General features: G+C 42.7%; 1 protein-coding gene across 1 annotated transcript in view; it reads left to right on the plus strand.

Moving 5' to 3' along the window:
* Positions 1-11,949, plus strand: part of NUP43 (nucleoporin 43) — a 12,049-nt gene extending 100 nt beyond the window's left edge. The window contains exons 2-8 of the mRNA XM_014523734.2: positions 1,665-1,787; positions 2,000-2,077; positions 4,040-4,220; positions 5,662-5,797; positions 6,566-6,717; positions 8,006-8,128; positions 10,805-11,949. Of these exons, the coding sequence (XP_014379220.1) occupies positions 1,665-1,787; positions 2,000-2,077; positions 4,040-4,220; positions 5,662-5,797; positions 6,566-6,717; positions 8,006-8,128; positions 10,805-11,031 (1,020 nt within the window). The 3' untranslated portion in view covers positions 11,032-11,949. The remainder of the gene's footprint in view (positions 1-1,664; positions 1,788-1,999; positions 2,078-4,039; positions 4,221-5,661; positions 5,798-6,565; positions 6,718-8,005; positions 8,129-10,804) is intronic.
* The last annotated feature ends 2,857 nt before the right edge of the window (positions 11,950-14,806 follow it).

The raw sequence follows: 14,806 nt of genomic DNA on the forward strand, positions 1-14,806 counted from the left end.
GGGGCCGAGGGGGTGGGGGGGCGGGGCGGCGCCCGCCGGTCCTGGGGTGGGGTGGGGTCGGGCTGGCGCCTGGGAATGAGGGGACACGGTTGTGTCCCTGGCCCTGCTCTGGGGGCAGCCCCGAGCTCCTGTCTTCCTCGGGACACTGCAGGTCCTCGCCTTGTTACAGCTGTGTGGGTGTGCCTGGTCGCCCCCGCGCTTCTCCCGGCTCGCTCCCGTGTGTTTGTGTGCCTTCCTGTTGGGGAGGGGAGTGTATGTGAAGGAACCCTCCTGTTGTGGGGAGGGTACGGCCCTGTAAGGTGTACGTGCACCTTCATGGTTATGGCTTTTTCTGCTGGGTAGAAAAGGTTCAGCCTCTTAGTAAATTAACTAAGTAGGTTTGTTGTTAAGAAACATCCATGCACCTCTGCAGGCTGGGGGCTGGCTAGTTGGGCAGCATCTCTGCAGAAAAGGACACAGGGGTTACAATAAGCTGGATATGAGCTAACAGTGTGCCATTGTTGGGAAGAAGGCTAACAGCATACTGGGCTGCATTAGTAGGAGTGTTGTTAGCAGATGGAGGGAAATATTTCTTCCCCTATATTCAGCACTGGTGAGGCCACATCTGGAGTATTCTGTTTAGTTTTGGGCCCCCTACTACAGAAATGGTGTGGACAAATTGGAGAGAGTTCAGACAAGGGCAACAAAAATGGTTATGGGGCTGGGGGACATGACTTCTGTGGAGAGGTTGAGGGAACTGAGTTTATTTAGTTTGAAAAAGAGAAGACCAAGAGGGGATTTGATAGCAGCCTTCAACTACCTGAAGGGTGGTTCCAAAGAGAGTGGAGTTGGACTATTCTCAGTGGTGGCAGATTAGAGCCATGATCAACAGTCTCAAGTTGCACCAAGGGAAATTGTGTTTAGATATTAGGAAGAATTTTCTCACTAGGAGGATAGCAAAGCACTGGAACAGGTTACCCACAGGTGGTGGACTCTTCATCGTTGGAGGTTTTTAAGACATGGCTAGACAAAGCCTGGGCTGGGATGAATTTGTTGGGGGTGGCCCTGCTTTGAGCAGGGGGTTGCACTAGATGACCCCTGAGGTCCCTTCCCTCATTTTCTACAGCTCTGTGATTGGTTACTTAAAAAGCCCATTAGAGTGATCCCACAGTTGTTAGCTGCAACCTCTGCCTCTATTAGCAATTTTCTAGTTTCAGCCTTTCATTCAGTTGGCGATCCCTTTATCATCTTTCTTGTCTCTATACCGACTTTCCCTAAAGAATGATGTTCTGGCAGAGGAGATCTGTTTTACCCAACTGACTTTTTGTTTTGCTTTGGCTTTTTTTGCTGTCTTGCATGCATAGGAAGCGAAGTCCTACTGGTTCTGAACTGTCAGTCATTGTCAGCTGTTAAAAGCATTTGGATCACAGCAGGTCTTTTAGCCCTCTTTAGTCCCTTTGTTCCTGGTGTTCCTCAGCTTTGTCATTGACTATTAGAGCTCATTATTCTGGAGTGTTAGCACGTGATGTCTGATGGTAGTTTTTCTTAATATTGGTCCTTTATTTTTCCTTTTCTTAAACTTGACTCTTGAAAGAGGTTGAAAGCTTTGATGTATTGACAAATTTGTCCAAACCTTTTTCCAATAAACTAGCATCACTAATCTAGTGATGCTTTTTCTCCTACAGGAAAACAAGATTTCCATTTGGTCTGTTGGAGATGCTGAAAGTGTGTCCCCCAATGGGGAATATCAAGGAGAACCACAGTTGTTATGTGATATCAGACACTATGGTGATGTTATGGATATGCAGGTAAAATATTCAGTGTTCTTTTTATAATCATTTTAATAACAAGTGGATGCCAAAATATTAAAAGTCAAATAATTTCTTCTGAGGAAGGGGAGGAAATACATTTTTCAAACATTAATTTATGTGTATGCTCTGAAATCTAGACTAGTGTAATGCCACACCTGTTTCTGTGTTGTTACATGTTTATAGTAGTAAGCTTAAGTATTTCTTCTTAGTTTTTGGATCAAGAGAGAATTGTAGCTGCTTCATCAACTGGAAGCGTAACTATATTCCGTCACCATCAAAATAACCAGGTAAATAACTTGTTCTGGCTATAAGTTAAACTTTGCTTTTTGTCGTTTAAGCTTGTAATGCAAGTTGCTTTAGTGCTTGTGAGGAAAGATTCCTCATGGGGGAAAAAAAATAAATCATGAAGTATCTGAAATTCTGAGTACTAAAATTCTGAAGAATTACAAACCACCATTTTTAAAATGAGGAGAATGGTACCATGTCTGTCTTTGATTTTTTTATTTTTATTTTTTGCATATATGGAGCATTTCGTTAATCATCTGATAGACTATTCACCTGGGGGGAAGCATGTGCCACAGATTCTCTTTCTGTACTCGTGTCACCAAATATGCTTACAGCTTCAGTGAACGGACTATAAGTACATTACTTGATTCAGTTAATGGTGACTCTATTTCTGATTCTTTCTAATGATGCTTATTTTTTATGAAAGAATACCATCCTCTGTGTGTGTGTTGCCATTTTAATTTAGTTCTTGCTACTGCATAATAAAATGAACACAGAAAGGGTTGTTGTTTTGCCAGTTGCTTTTCATTACTGATATTAAGTTAGTTTTTTTAATCAAAATCCAATTTCAGGTTAAATCCTGTGAAGAGACTGGATCCAGGTAAATGATCATCACTGGTCAAAGAAGATTCCCAGCTCATAAAAATAAATGGTGTACTTGGTTACCTGAGGAAGGGGAGGAAATACATTAGGCATTGAATACTACACCTCAGTCCACATTTTTTTTTCCCCTGTTTATATGATAAAACATTGGCTATCTGAATATTGGTTGAAGTGCACAAATTGATAGGAACTCCCCAATGTATTTAGTAATGTAACTGCACTCATTTAACTTTGTAATTGAGGACTCCTAATCAGTTCACCAATTTCAGTTGGTTTCAAGACAGCTGTTGAAGACGTATGGTTAGGGTTCTACCTAAATTGCAGGGGTATTTACTAATCTTCAGTGGTTGATCATGACATAAAGTTCTAATTCTGTGGTCATTCTGTAGCAGCCCTGGCCCTTAGTGTTGATTGATTGGTAGAGTGTCCCCAGTGTGGGGAGGAGGGATGAGGGGGCAACAGCTGTCTCTCCTGCTGCCCTTTGTGTTGCTCTGCCAGCTGGCACCTTCCCTTCCATGGCAGTGAGGACTGCTGGCTCCCACTGGGGAGCAAGCATTTAAATTATTTTTTTTGTTGTTGATTTTGGACGATCCCAGATCTTTGCGGTTTCCACACAACCTGCCAAACTGCAAATTAAGTAGATCCCTATCTACAGTATTTTGGAAAACTAGATAATGAGCCTTAATGAAGTGTAAAAAACTTAGTTCACATTTCTCATTAAGTTTGTATTGAATTTTGCTAAGTGCATAGTCTACTTTCAGTCTTGAGGCTTTACACTTAAATGAAGTACAGTAAAATTTCTGCTACGCGGCATTTAACTAACTAGAAATTTCATTAACTGGAATTTCCAGTTGGCCAGCCAGACACAGAGGCGGAGACAGGGGAAAGCTTGTACGCAGCAGTAGCTGCCGCCACCCAGCACCTGTGCTGCTGTTATGCTTTCTCGCCCTGCTACTGGGGGTTTTCAAATAATCAGAATTTTTACATAACCAGCAATCCCCTTACCCTGGGGATGCTGGATAACAGAGATTTTACTGTACGTGAGAAATGGACTTTTCTTTGCCAGGGTTTCTTTTTACCTGCTAAGATCCTGAAGTAATTAAACTGAAATGGGAGTATACAGGTTCATCAGTCACCATCCTTCTTGGGACATAGTGTGCAGTTATGCATTGAGGAGTAGAAGAAATAGATTACCTCTCTCTTGCTACTTGAAAGATCCTCAGAATAGTATAGTTTGCTCTTGTTTTATCAGAACTAGTCTCTGATATGACTCCTAAATAGTTCAGAAAATTTAGTTTCTCATGCTGTGATAAAAGTGCTGAATAGAATACTTATAATTTATTTTCTATTTGCTATTTTAGACTTTATCAGTATCCCAAAAATGGGAGAGGGCCCATTGCCATGTGGATTCAGATACATCTACCTGTGGTAGTGCATCATGTACAGGGATCATTTGCAAGAACCCAGAAATCGTTACTGTTGGAGAAGATGGCAGAATAAATCTCTTTAGATCTGACCACAAACAAGCTGTGAGAACTATAGGTATGTTAATAATAATGCTTACCCTTGCATTTGTAATTTCAGAAAGGAATGCAGTACCTTTTATTTGGTTGCCACTTCCAACATGGGCTAAACCAGTAGTCTTCAACGTTTTAGTCCTTCAAGCCAGTTGAGTGGCATGGGACCAGTCCTCCAGACGACCATAGCCCTACGCCTAATCTAGTGCATGGCCATGCTATCCAGCCCATGGGGATGCTCATGAGTCTGGGAATCTGGCAGCAGGGCAGCACCCATTATTGCTGCCACCATTACCCCTTCTGGACCTGTGGGGGAGCCATGTGGGCTGGAAGTTGAACATTCTTAGGCTAAACAGTCCAGCATAACATTATGACATTTTTTAATTTCAGATTTGGAGGCCTGTATTTGAGAAACATCAGAATGGAAAAGGGAAACAGTTTCTTAAGAAGAGAGATTTCTTTTTTGTGTAGACATGGGCTGTGGAACAGTAACAACTGAATTACATGTAAAATGACCAATATGTAATTCTTTGTCTTTAGAGAAATAAAATTACTTCCTGTTGATGCAACAGAAGCCAGCTACTACTATAAAAGTATAAATTAACAAACATACTAAATGGTGGCAGTGCATGGATATTAGGCCAGGAAGAAAAGCAAAATTGCATCATGGAAAGTTTCAAAGCTTCCTTCTTTTATGAACCCAATGGGCTTGGATATACAGGATATCCTGGCAACATAGGATGGTTTGTTAACAACTTGTAGACCAATTTAATAGGTCAAATTAAATCCAACCCTTGGAAAGTAACCCTGGCTTTTACTGCACAGTTTATATATTCTCTTAGGGCTGTATAGTTCTTTCAAGGAATATTTTAAAGTGTGCAATCTATTTTTAATTACCAGACTTAATTGAGTGGTTTTATATGTGGCCTAAATAAAATCTAATAACTTTAAAATAATAATAAGATATAATAGAGAATTCTGGTTAAGGAAATGGCTTCTTTGAATGCGGTTAGAAAGAACTTTACAAAGATGCAACCCACTGCATCTTTGTAAACTCGAAACTAGAGCAGACTGGAAGTCTTTCTAGAAATAGAGGGGGACTAAGTTTGTTCATAGCACTAACTTTCAAGAGAAATCTTAGAAAAGAGGTTAACTTGTAGATTTTCATCTTGAAAGCTGTTAATAAATGCATGTTGCTTAATCCAGTGGGAGCCAGTCTTTTCTGATGGGCATGCCACAGGCTAGCTCTGCAGAATCCCCAGGTGGCACACCAATCCCTTGCTCTTGTCTAATCTTCTGCTCTTTCTGTTCCCAGTATAGTGCTTCCTGCTCTGTTTTTGCTCCCTTTCCTATATGCCGCTGTGTTCCCTACTCCCTCCCTGATCTGCTGTATGCTACTTGTGGCTGTCTGTGCCACAGGTTGGCCACCCCTGGCTTAATCAATACTTTCCCAACATCTCTTTCAGACAATGCAGACAGCAGCACACTCCATGCAGTGACTCTTCTTCGTACGACTGAAATTTTGACAGTAAATTCAATTGGACAGTTGAAAATATGGGACTTCAGACAGCAAAGAAATGAGCCATCTCAAATATTTTCCTTGTAAGGGTCCTCCTTCCCTCCCCATCCTCCAGCTTGGAATTTCCAGCGAGTGTGTGCGAGTTAAGCAATAAAGCAATCTGTCGTAAATCTTGTGGATTATGCTTGTTGATAACAGGTGATAAGTAATTAAATTTAGTATTATAATTGTACATGGAGAATTGCAGTGTCCATTTCTCAATATATTATTCTTTTGGCTTGGGAAAGAGATACTGGATCATCTTACAATACTTAAAGTATTATAAGGGCTAAAAGCTTTAAAAGCTAATTCTGTGCTCCTAGTTAGGTATGTAAGAAATTGAAGTGGGTCCTGATCGAAAGCTTGTAAATGTTAGTGCAGAAATTTGCATTGATATCTGTAGGCTTTGGATGAAGCCCAGGTGGTGGTTAGTAAGTAATTTGGACTCCCTATGTTTATCTAGCTTATGTCACAACTAGAATGAGAATATGCTTGTTTTAGTGCCAGAGCCCTTCTTGTTGGAGAGCTTTTCTATACTTCCATATACTTCCATTTAAAATTGACATTTGGGCTTATTTCAATTACCAATAAATAATAAGGGCCATAGTTTAGTGCCTATCTAATTGTAAATACAATAATAGCATGGGCAAAGCATTAAAATTCATTATTTGAATGTCTGTTAACAGCTATTTAAAGCCTTTGGTATGGTTAACACAGCTGTTGGTTTTGGTCAACAATATAGTGTGCTGGGAGGGCTAAAATTTAAGTATCTGTACAAAGAATTATTTGCTGTTGTTTTTCCCCTTTAATAGGACAGGGGACAGAGTACCATTACACTGTGTCGACAGACATCCTAACCAACAACATATTGTAGCTACGGGCGGCCAAGATGGAATGTTGAGTATTTGGGATGTCAGACAAGGCAGCATGCCAGTGTCATTGCTAAATGCTCATGATGCAGAAAGTAAGTGTCTTAACAGAAACAGATGCCGTTACTTTATAGTTTTGTCAAGCTATGAATGGGCTACTTAATGGGATTCTTTTTATTCAAATACTTGATTTCATTTTATACCTTGCCTTACAAGAGTGGTTAATACTGTGTTATGCGTAACTAACAGTAATATCTCTTCGAACTAAGAATAAAAATGGATATAATCAAAACCAAGCCACTTCTTATGACCCCTTTAAATGTTTGTCCATGTTCCTGTAAGGCATAGCTATTGGTACTTCTGTTAGCCCATGCAGCACAGGTTCCTGTTTTGATAGGATTCATTTTAACATGACAATACGTGATTGAAGTAATTGAAAACTATGGGTTTGAGTAAGGAGGAAAGCGGTTTTCAGCACTTCCCATATGGCTTCATTTTAGTTATTTTATGAGTGGGTTACACCCCTGCATTGGCTGAAACAGTAGTACTTCCCCTGTAGCAAAGAGAGGGAGTAAAGTTATTTTACAGCACCGCATCAAGAAACATTTCAATATCTGTTACACTCTAATATATCAGATTGTATTAGGAGTATTAGACAAGCTTATTTTCTGGAAGAAAACCCAAACATTCACATTAAAGTCTATTTTGGGGGCTTGTTTTACTGAAGTAACCATTGAGAGGTTCTAGTTGGGGCTGGGCAGTGCCTGGAATGCTGACCCCTGCTGGTAAAAATGTGCTGTCAAGTGCTGGTTTCTGACATTAAAAGCTTGGGTAGAAGGACAAGACCAAGTTATTTTTTATTGTGTTCTCATGACTGTTGTGGGTCAGCACATAAAGAGGCAGTTAATGGGTGCATTGTGTGAAGGAGCCAGAGTTAGCACATACAGCTGTTAGAAAGGCAGCAGTGTAACTTTTCTTTTTGCCTGATAGTCCACCATACTGAAGCCTGCCATTTTCATCCTCCTGACAGTGTCTTTGTGTCCTGGCTAGATGTCCTTGCTATAGTGGAAAACAGTTAATAGCTAAATATTACTGACTACACTTAAAAACGCATGTCTTATTTTGTTTTTATGCAACCTGAGGCTTTGCGGGGAGGGGCAGGCACAACGGAGGGCAAGTGTGGGCAAGCTGCTTGCTTCTCTTACTGCCTGCCCCACCACCTCCACACTGCCTGCTCTCTGCTACCTGCCCCACACTGGATATACTTGGTGTGATATTTGAGAACGGGTGTGGGCAGTTTTCTCCAAGAGTAATACAGTATTAACTACTCTACCCATGATTACATATAAGTCTGTAACAAGTTTAAATCTCTTGACTTTTTAGTGTGGGAAGTTCACTTCCATCCTTCAAACCCAGATCACTTATTTACTTGTTCTGAAGATGGATCTCTTTGGCACTGGGATACATCTGTGGAGGTATCTGAAAAACCATCTTTTCTCCATCAAGGTAAAGATTATCTGGAGGCACATCCTTTTGGGCAGGTGCAAATTCTGTTTTGTTTAAGTGGCAACTAGCTCAAAATTTGTCTGGTTGTGGATGGGTAATCTCTCTGCTTATATCAAAGTATTGAAATTGAGAGTGACTTAGGGAGGGGGAGAGAAAGAGAGAGACACCTTTTGTGGGTCTCTTAAGAGACCCATAATGCTTTCACTTTTGTTGCTCCTTCACCCCAGTACAAAGGGATCAGATACAGCATGTCCAGAATTTTCACAGCTGGGTAGATTTCATAGATATTGGGGCTGGAAGGGACCTCGCGAGATCATTGGGTTCTGCCAAGGGGCAGGAAGTCAGCTGGGGTTAGCAAGGTAAGCATCCAAGCATTTCTTAAAGGTATCCAGGGTAGATGTTTGGATCACTTCTGGGGGAAATCTATTCCAGACTCTGGAGACTCGGATGGTAAAGAAATGTTTCCTTATGTCCAGTCTAAAACAGTCTTCCAGCAGTTTGTTACTGTTAGACCTTGTCTTCCCTGCAGGAAGCCAAAGATAAGGAACTCTGTGTTGAAGAACAATAGATACCATATCCCTTCCTAAACTGTTTAAATAAATGCCATGTCACTACCTAAAGTCCATTCATAGCATCTTGTGAAGTAGTTTGAGTACAGAAGCTCATGTCTGAGCCAATTATACTCAAGTGCCACCCTGGCCTACCTTCAGCTAGATTCTTTAAAGGCACTTGAATTATATAAAGCATGATAAAGTTGCACTTAATTGGGTGCCATTTCAGCTGACTACTGATTAAAAGTTTAATTTGGTATGCTGTACATCCACTTTCAAGTGCTAGTGTGGCTCTGAGTAACAACTGTGGTCCTTTTAACACAAACTCGCTCATAGCCTTGGGACCATAATTTACTGGATACAGTAACAGGCTGACTGAAATGGTGGAGAGCTGAATTCAAACTAATATAGACAACAAAGTGGACATATGAATTGTACAACTTTTTTTGTCCCTCTAGACAAAATTTTTTAAGGCAGCAAATGGGAGAGCTCTTTTGTATGCGTGTTGAAAGAAATTGAAAATAAAAGGGTATTCTGACAAAAGATGCATACTAACATGGTACTCCCCAGGAAAATTTAGAATTATGCAAAATTAATTTACTTTTTATTTTTACAAATTGAACTAAATATTTAACACTTTGAACCTTCACATGGAGGCCTGGCCTGGCCCAACAGTGTGGGGGCCAGGCAGACTCTATGCCTCTGTGTGGGGCTTCCAGCACTCCAGTGGGAAGCTGCCCATGGAGGCAAGCAGAAGCCCACCTGGCCTGATGGAGTGCGACTCCGTGCTTTCATGTGCAGCTTTGCGCACAGTTCCCAGTCCATGCACCATTAGGCTTGGCTGGACCTCCACGTGGGGCTTCCAGCACTCCAGTGGGAAGCCGCACATAGAGGTACAGTCACGCACTATTGGGCTGGGTGGGCTTCTGCTTGCCCCCACATGTGGCTTTCTGTTGGAGTGCTGGAAGCCCCACGTGGAGGCATGGAGTTCATGTGGCCCAATAACTCGCAGTCTGTACCCACCCACTCCCATGTGCCTCCTCCCCCTTCCACACATGCAAGCAGGAGCTTCCCTCCCCACTTACCAGTTGTGCAGCTCTGTGCTTCCACATCACGGGGCTCCCAGTTGGAGTGCAAAATATGCAGTTATGCGAAGGCACACCTTTTATGTGCAAAATCGCACAGGCACATAATTGTATAATTCCCCAAGGTGTAACAGGGGCAGACTTTGTTGCAAAAATACCTTCAGCATTCTTTCACCTGTATTTTAACACTGAATTCTACTTTCCTATAGATACAAAATGTGACTTTATACTGACTTTTAGTGTTTAAAAACTTGAAATTTCAGGTTACAAAGCATCAAGATAAATAAAAGTAGAGGAAGTATTCAGGTACTCTTATGAGGTGTAGCACCTTAACCTTCCCTCTGGTGTCAGTTCTGAAGAGAAAAATTGAAACAGCTAATAATAAATCCAGCGGCATTCACATATTTCATGGCAGGCTTATAGCACTGCTGGTTAAACACTTGTTTCTAAATAGGCTGCTGCCCATAGTCTGTCTTCAATTTTCTAACGACAGTGCTGCATATTAATTTGACTATTAAATTTGTGACTGCATTTCTTTCTGTAGCAGAAATGAAATCAAATCTGGAGTATCATTTTGGGCAGAACAAATAAGAGGGGGGGATGCTAGGGTTAAATATTTCAGGCAAATCGGAAGCAGCCAGAACCATAGAGTACTGTTTGCAGGTTTTCTTGTATGAGTCTAGGCTTGCTTTAGTGTGAAAGTGTTTCTCTACTAGAGAAACATTTCACATTTCCAAGCTATTTACTAGATAACAACACTAAGGAGGCTCTTTACAATTCTGTTAATATTCTGGTCCATTCAGCTAGAGAAACTGCTGGTAACAAGCTAGCAAAGACAAAGTATTCTTGTTGTTTTAGTGAAACAAAGATATCCCCCATTACTTGAGACTTGAATAAGTCCATTTAAACCAAAAATAAATGTACAATCTTAAACTGGTATTCTGCCATGTGAAATAAATGAGTAATATGCCATCCATAATCATGAACATAGCTAAACAAAGAATGAGCTAACTTTTTCTCTCTTTCTCCCCACTCTTAAGGTGGAAGAAGTACATTTCTGTCGCATAGTGCCGTTAACCAGCCTAATGTTAATCAGTCTGTAGTGAGTGCCTGGCTAAGCAATGATCCTACCAAAGACCGCATGGAGATCACTAATGTAATTCCAAATCCAACTTTATCTGTTAACAGTGTGGATGTCTTAGGACCATGTCTAGTATGTGGTACTGATGCGGAAGCTATTTATGTCAAGAGGCAACTTTTTGCTTGAATATACTTCAGAGGAACACCTGAGCAGTTTGCATGCCTCAAGAACTCCTCGGGAGAGGTCCTCAGGATTCCAGTTTAATTTTAGAATGAAATGTGTTACTCTGTTAACAGTGTTTTGTACTGAGACCTATAATGTGGCCCTAGTATTGCAGAGAGAGCGCAAGTTAGCTAATAGACTTCTGAGAGCTGTTCCACTACCCTCAATGCTTATGCATAAATTTAAATGGGATGGCAGCTAGCTTGTTATTTAAGTGTGCCCTCCTTTCTTTTTTTTTTTCCTTCCTCCACTGCCTGACTTTATTTGGCAGACTGGAAGCCAGTCAGCCAGGAAAGAGATTTAAGTTAATACACGAGGGTCCTGTTAAGTGAAAAATACTTTTACATTTTAATATTAGCACAAAGTGTTGTTAAGGGCCAAAACTAACAGTCTGTTTCTTTTTGTTTTTTTAAGAGAGATGATGCTTTTCAAATGTGAGATTTTTATTTAAATAATCTTATGCAGTACTAGAAACCCTATTCTTAAGCTGGTGCGTGAGAGCTGAAGTATTCATGTTCAGTGAAATGCAAAATGACAAATAGCTTGCACAAGTAAGCTGTTATAAGAGTTCTAAATATGATGAAACTGTATTGATTTAAAATAATGCTGGTGGTCTTTGCAAGGACACATTTAAAACCCACCTTTCATGATGTGCCTGTACCTGCTATGCTTCTGTAAATTCATGGAAGCCAGACCTCTGACCATTACTATTCTGTATAAGGAAAAAATCACCTGTAAAACAGGCTTAGGGGTTTTTTTTGTCAAAATCATGGAAGGCTAAGTCTAAATGATGCCAAACAGCAATTGAAGAGCTTTCTGATTTGGCTTTTTTCCTGGTGTTATGTTGCAAGCTTTTGTTGCAAGGAATCCTTTAATGTTTTTAATAAATATTTTTTAACAAAATGCTATTTACTCATTCTTTCTGCTTTTCACTTTGTACTATAATCTTAACTTGAGTAGATGGTGCTTCAAGCAGCTTACAGAGGGGCAAGCAATTTATCTTCTTGGCTTAGTTTTGTGTCTTTACAGTTGATCAATCCACCCTGGGCTCCTATACATGTGCAGGGAGCTGGCTTTGTGCTGGAAATACAGCACATCTGAGCAGACTTATTAGTAGAGTCGGCTGGAGCACAGAAATAAACATGCTGTAGCAGACTCTGGTGTCACATATATTAGTGTCTAGCTTTGAACTAAAGCTTGTGCGATGAGCTTTAGTTCAAAGCGCCCAGCTGCCATTTTTCAGCGCGGGAGATATTGATACATGTGATGCTTGGGCTAATTAAAGTGGCCCCCTGCACCTCCTGGAGCACGTGTAACAATGTCCCGAGCCTTTGTTAGGAAGGGAGGCATGTAATTAAATCAACAATTTATTTATAGAAGTCTATTTTGAATTGTGCATCCATGCTGATGTCCCACCGTGATGTGGTTCTTTACAGGACCAGTGGTCTGTCTGTTCTAACTGTCTTGCAGGGTTGGGGCTATAGCTGTTGCAGCTTGAATAGCCTATTTTTTCAGAGGTGGTGGCAAACTCAAGTCCGAGGGTATCACTTTGCAAAGGTGAGTCTGTGATCTGTCAGTTACATACTGCACATGCTTTAGATTTTACCATATTTACTCAAATCTAAGATGTGGTTCCCCTCCCCTGCAATCAGCATGGTGGGGAGGGGAGAAGAGAGCCTCATCTTGGATTTGAGTACCAACCCAGGGGAGATTATGGCTCAGCTCTGGCTTTGGCCCCAGGCTTGAGGTTAAAGCTGGAGCAGAGCTGCTGCCTGCCCTGGGCTGGAATGGGTTGTTTCAGGGAGGGAGGGAGGGAGGGAGCTTGCTACCAGGAGGAGTGTGAAGGGGAGAGACTGGTGGGTGAGGAGGGAATTGCAACCTGCCGTCCTCTACCTTACCTTCTGCTCTGGCTTCAATTCCTCCAGCCCCTACCTGGAGCTGCCTCTGCTTCTCTGGCCTGGAGGAGCAGAGCTGCAAAAGATGATAAAAGGTGGGGAGCAGGCATGGGCTGGGGGAGGTGAGAGAGCAGGCTACCGGGGGAAGGGGGTGAGGAAGGCAGGGAGTGGGGATGGGCACAGAGGGCAATGGGCAGGTGGCCAAGCGGTGAACAGGCACAGAGATTGTGGGGGTGGGACTGAGGAATGTCAGTGGGGGCTGGCAGGTGTCTGCTGCTTTCCCTGCCACAGCAGGGGGGCAGGGATGAATTCAAACTAACCTTTCACTAATTACTTTCTATGCATGGAAAATGTAACAAATTTATGATGAAACTTTGCTGGGGGGGGGTGGCCCTCTACCTGGGATTTCTTGAGAACCTATTGACAGCATTTAATAGAAACGGGGTGTTGTCTGTGGTGGTTCCCCTAGTTTACCTGTGGCAGGTTAAGGTGTTAGGTCTGCATTGTGTCAGGGTTGATGGTAGGCTTGCATAGAGTTTAGATAAAGGTTTGGAAAGGGATGATCCTGCTTCAGGCAAGGTTTGGACTAGATAACCCCTGGAGGTCCCTTATGGGCTACTTACCTATGATTCTATGATTTTTCCATGTGTAGAATCTAATTACTGGGGGTGGGGACATCTTAAACTTAGTCATCTTGGAGTTGGGTAAATATGGTACATCTAAATTAACTTGACCACTTGTAAGAACATAGACCCCCAGAAACTGCATGTTCTGGATTTGAGTCTGATTCAGTCTGGTTCTGTAGGGACAGTCTCTTAGCCTCTCTGTGCCTCTCTTTTTGTGTGTGTGTTGCTGGGGGTTAGTGCTGGAGCTCTAACAAGCCCTAAATCAAAATGTGCAGCTCCTAGCACAGGCACTCAGGCCCAGAACTGTGATTTGTGCAAGTTACTGTCTCTGCTTCAGTTTCCCCAGATCTAAAATAAGGTTGACAAGTCTTTATCCCCTTTTTGGGAGGTGGCAGGTACCAGCCCAACAGCTACGGGACATGGGCAGCTGGAGCCTGGGAGCTGCTGGTTCTGCCTCCGGATGTTAGAAAGAATTCACTGGGAAGCAGCATGAGATGAGGCTAAAGATGGGGGGCTATGCCCTGCCCCCTATTAAGAGGACAGCCCAGGCTCACCCTATACCTTTCTAAGTAGCTCAGACACCAGTGGCTGGCCTGGCTGCTCCTTCCCACTGCCACCACTGCAGGCCCTGGCCAAGAGTCGGGCTGTAATTTGAACCCTGGCTGAAGCTGGCTCCCTACTCCCACTTCCTTATTCCTGGTCCCAGTTCCTTTTGGAAAGCTAATTTATACCCAATACAAGCTTGTTTATTCATGAATGACACATTCAAAAGAGAGAGAATTTAATCAGCTATGAACATTTCCCAATTAATATGTAAAACAACGCCCAGCATTAGGCTCGGAGCCCTAAATAAGGATAAAACGAGGAAGGCATGATGGGGCAGAAGACTTCAGGGAGAGGCGCTGGGCTCCCCTAAAGCCCCAGCAGCACATGGTACTGCCATGAAACCACTGCGGCGATAGGGGCCCTGGTGCTGGGGCTGCTGCCACGTGAGGGGGCAAGCTAGGAACTTCACCCGCGCTGAGCTGAGGGTTCGCACGTAAGCTAGCCGGGAGAGGGGGCTGGGGCACTGGCCCCGCCCCCCGCGCGCGGGCCCCGCCCCTCAGGCGGGCCCGGAACGCCAAGGCAGCAAGCATTCCTTTCCGAGGGGCGGTGGCGGGGGGGGTGTGGCGCAAGGCACGCCGGGATCTCGCCACATCCGGGAAGCCCTCGGCGACG

Source organism: Alligator sinensis, unplaced genomic scaffold, assembly GCF_000455745.1.
Source record: "Alligator sinensis unplaced genomic scaffold, ASM45574v1 scaffold608_2, whole genome shotgun sequence".
NCBI classification, from domain to species: Eukaryota; Metazoa; Chordata; order Crocodylia; family Alligatoridae; genus Alligator; species Alligator sinensis.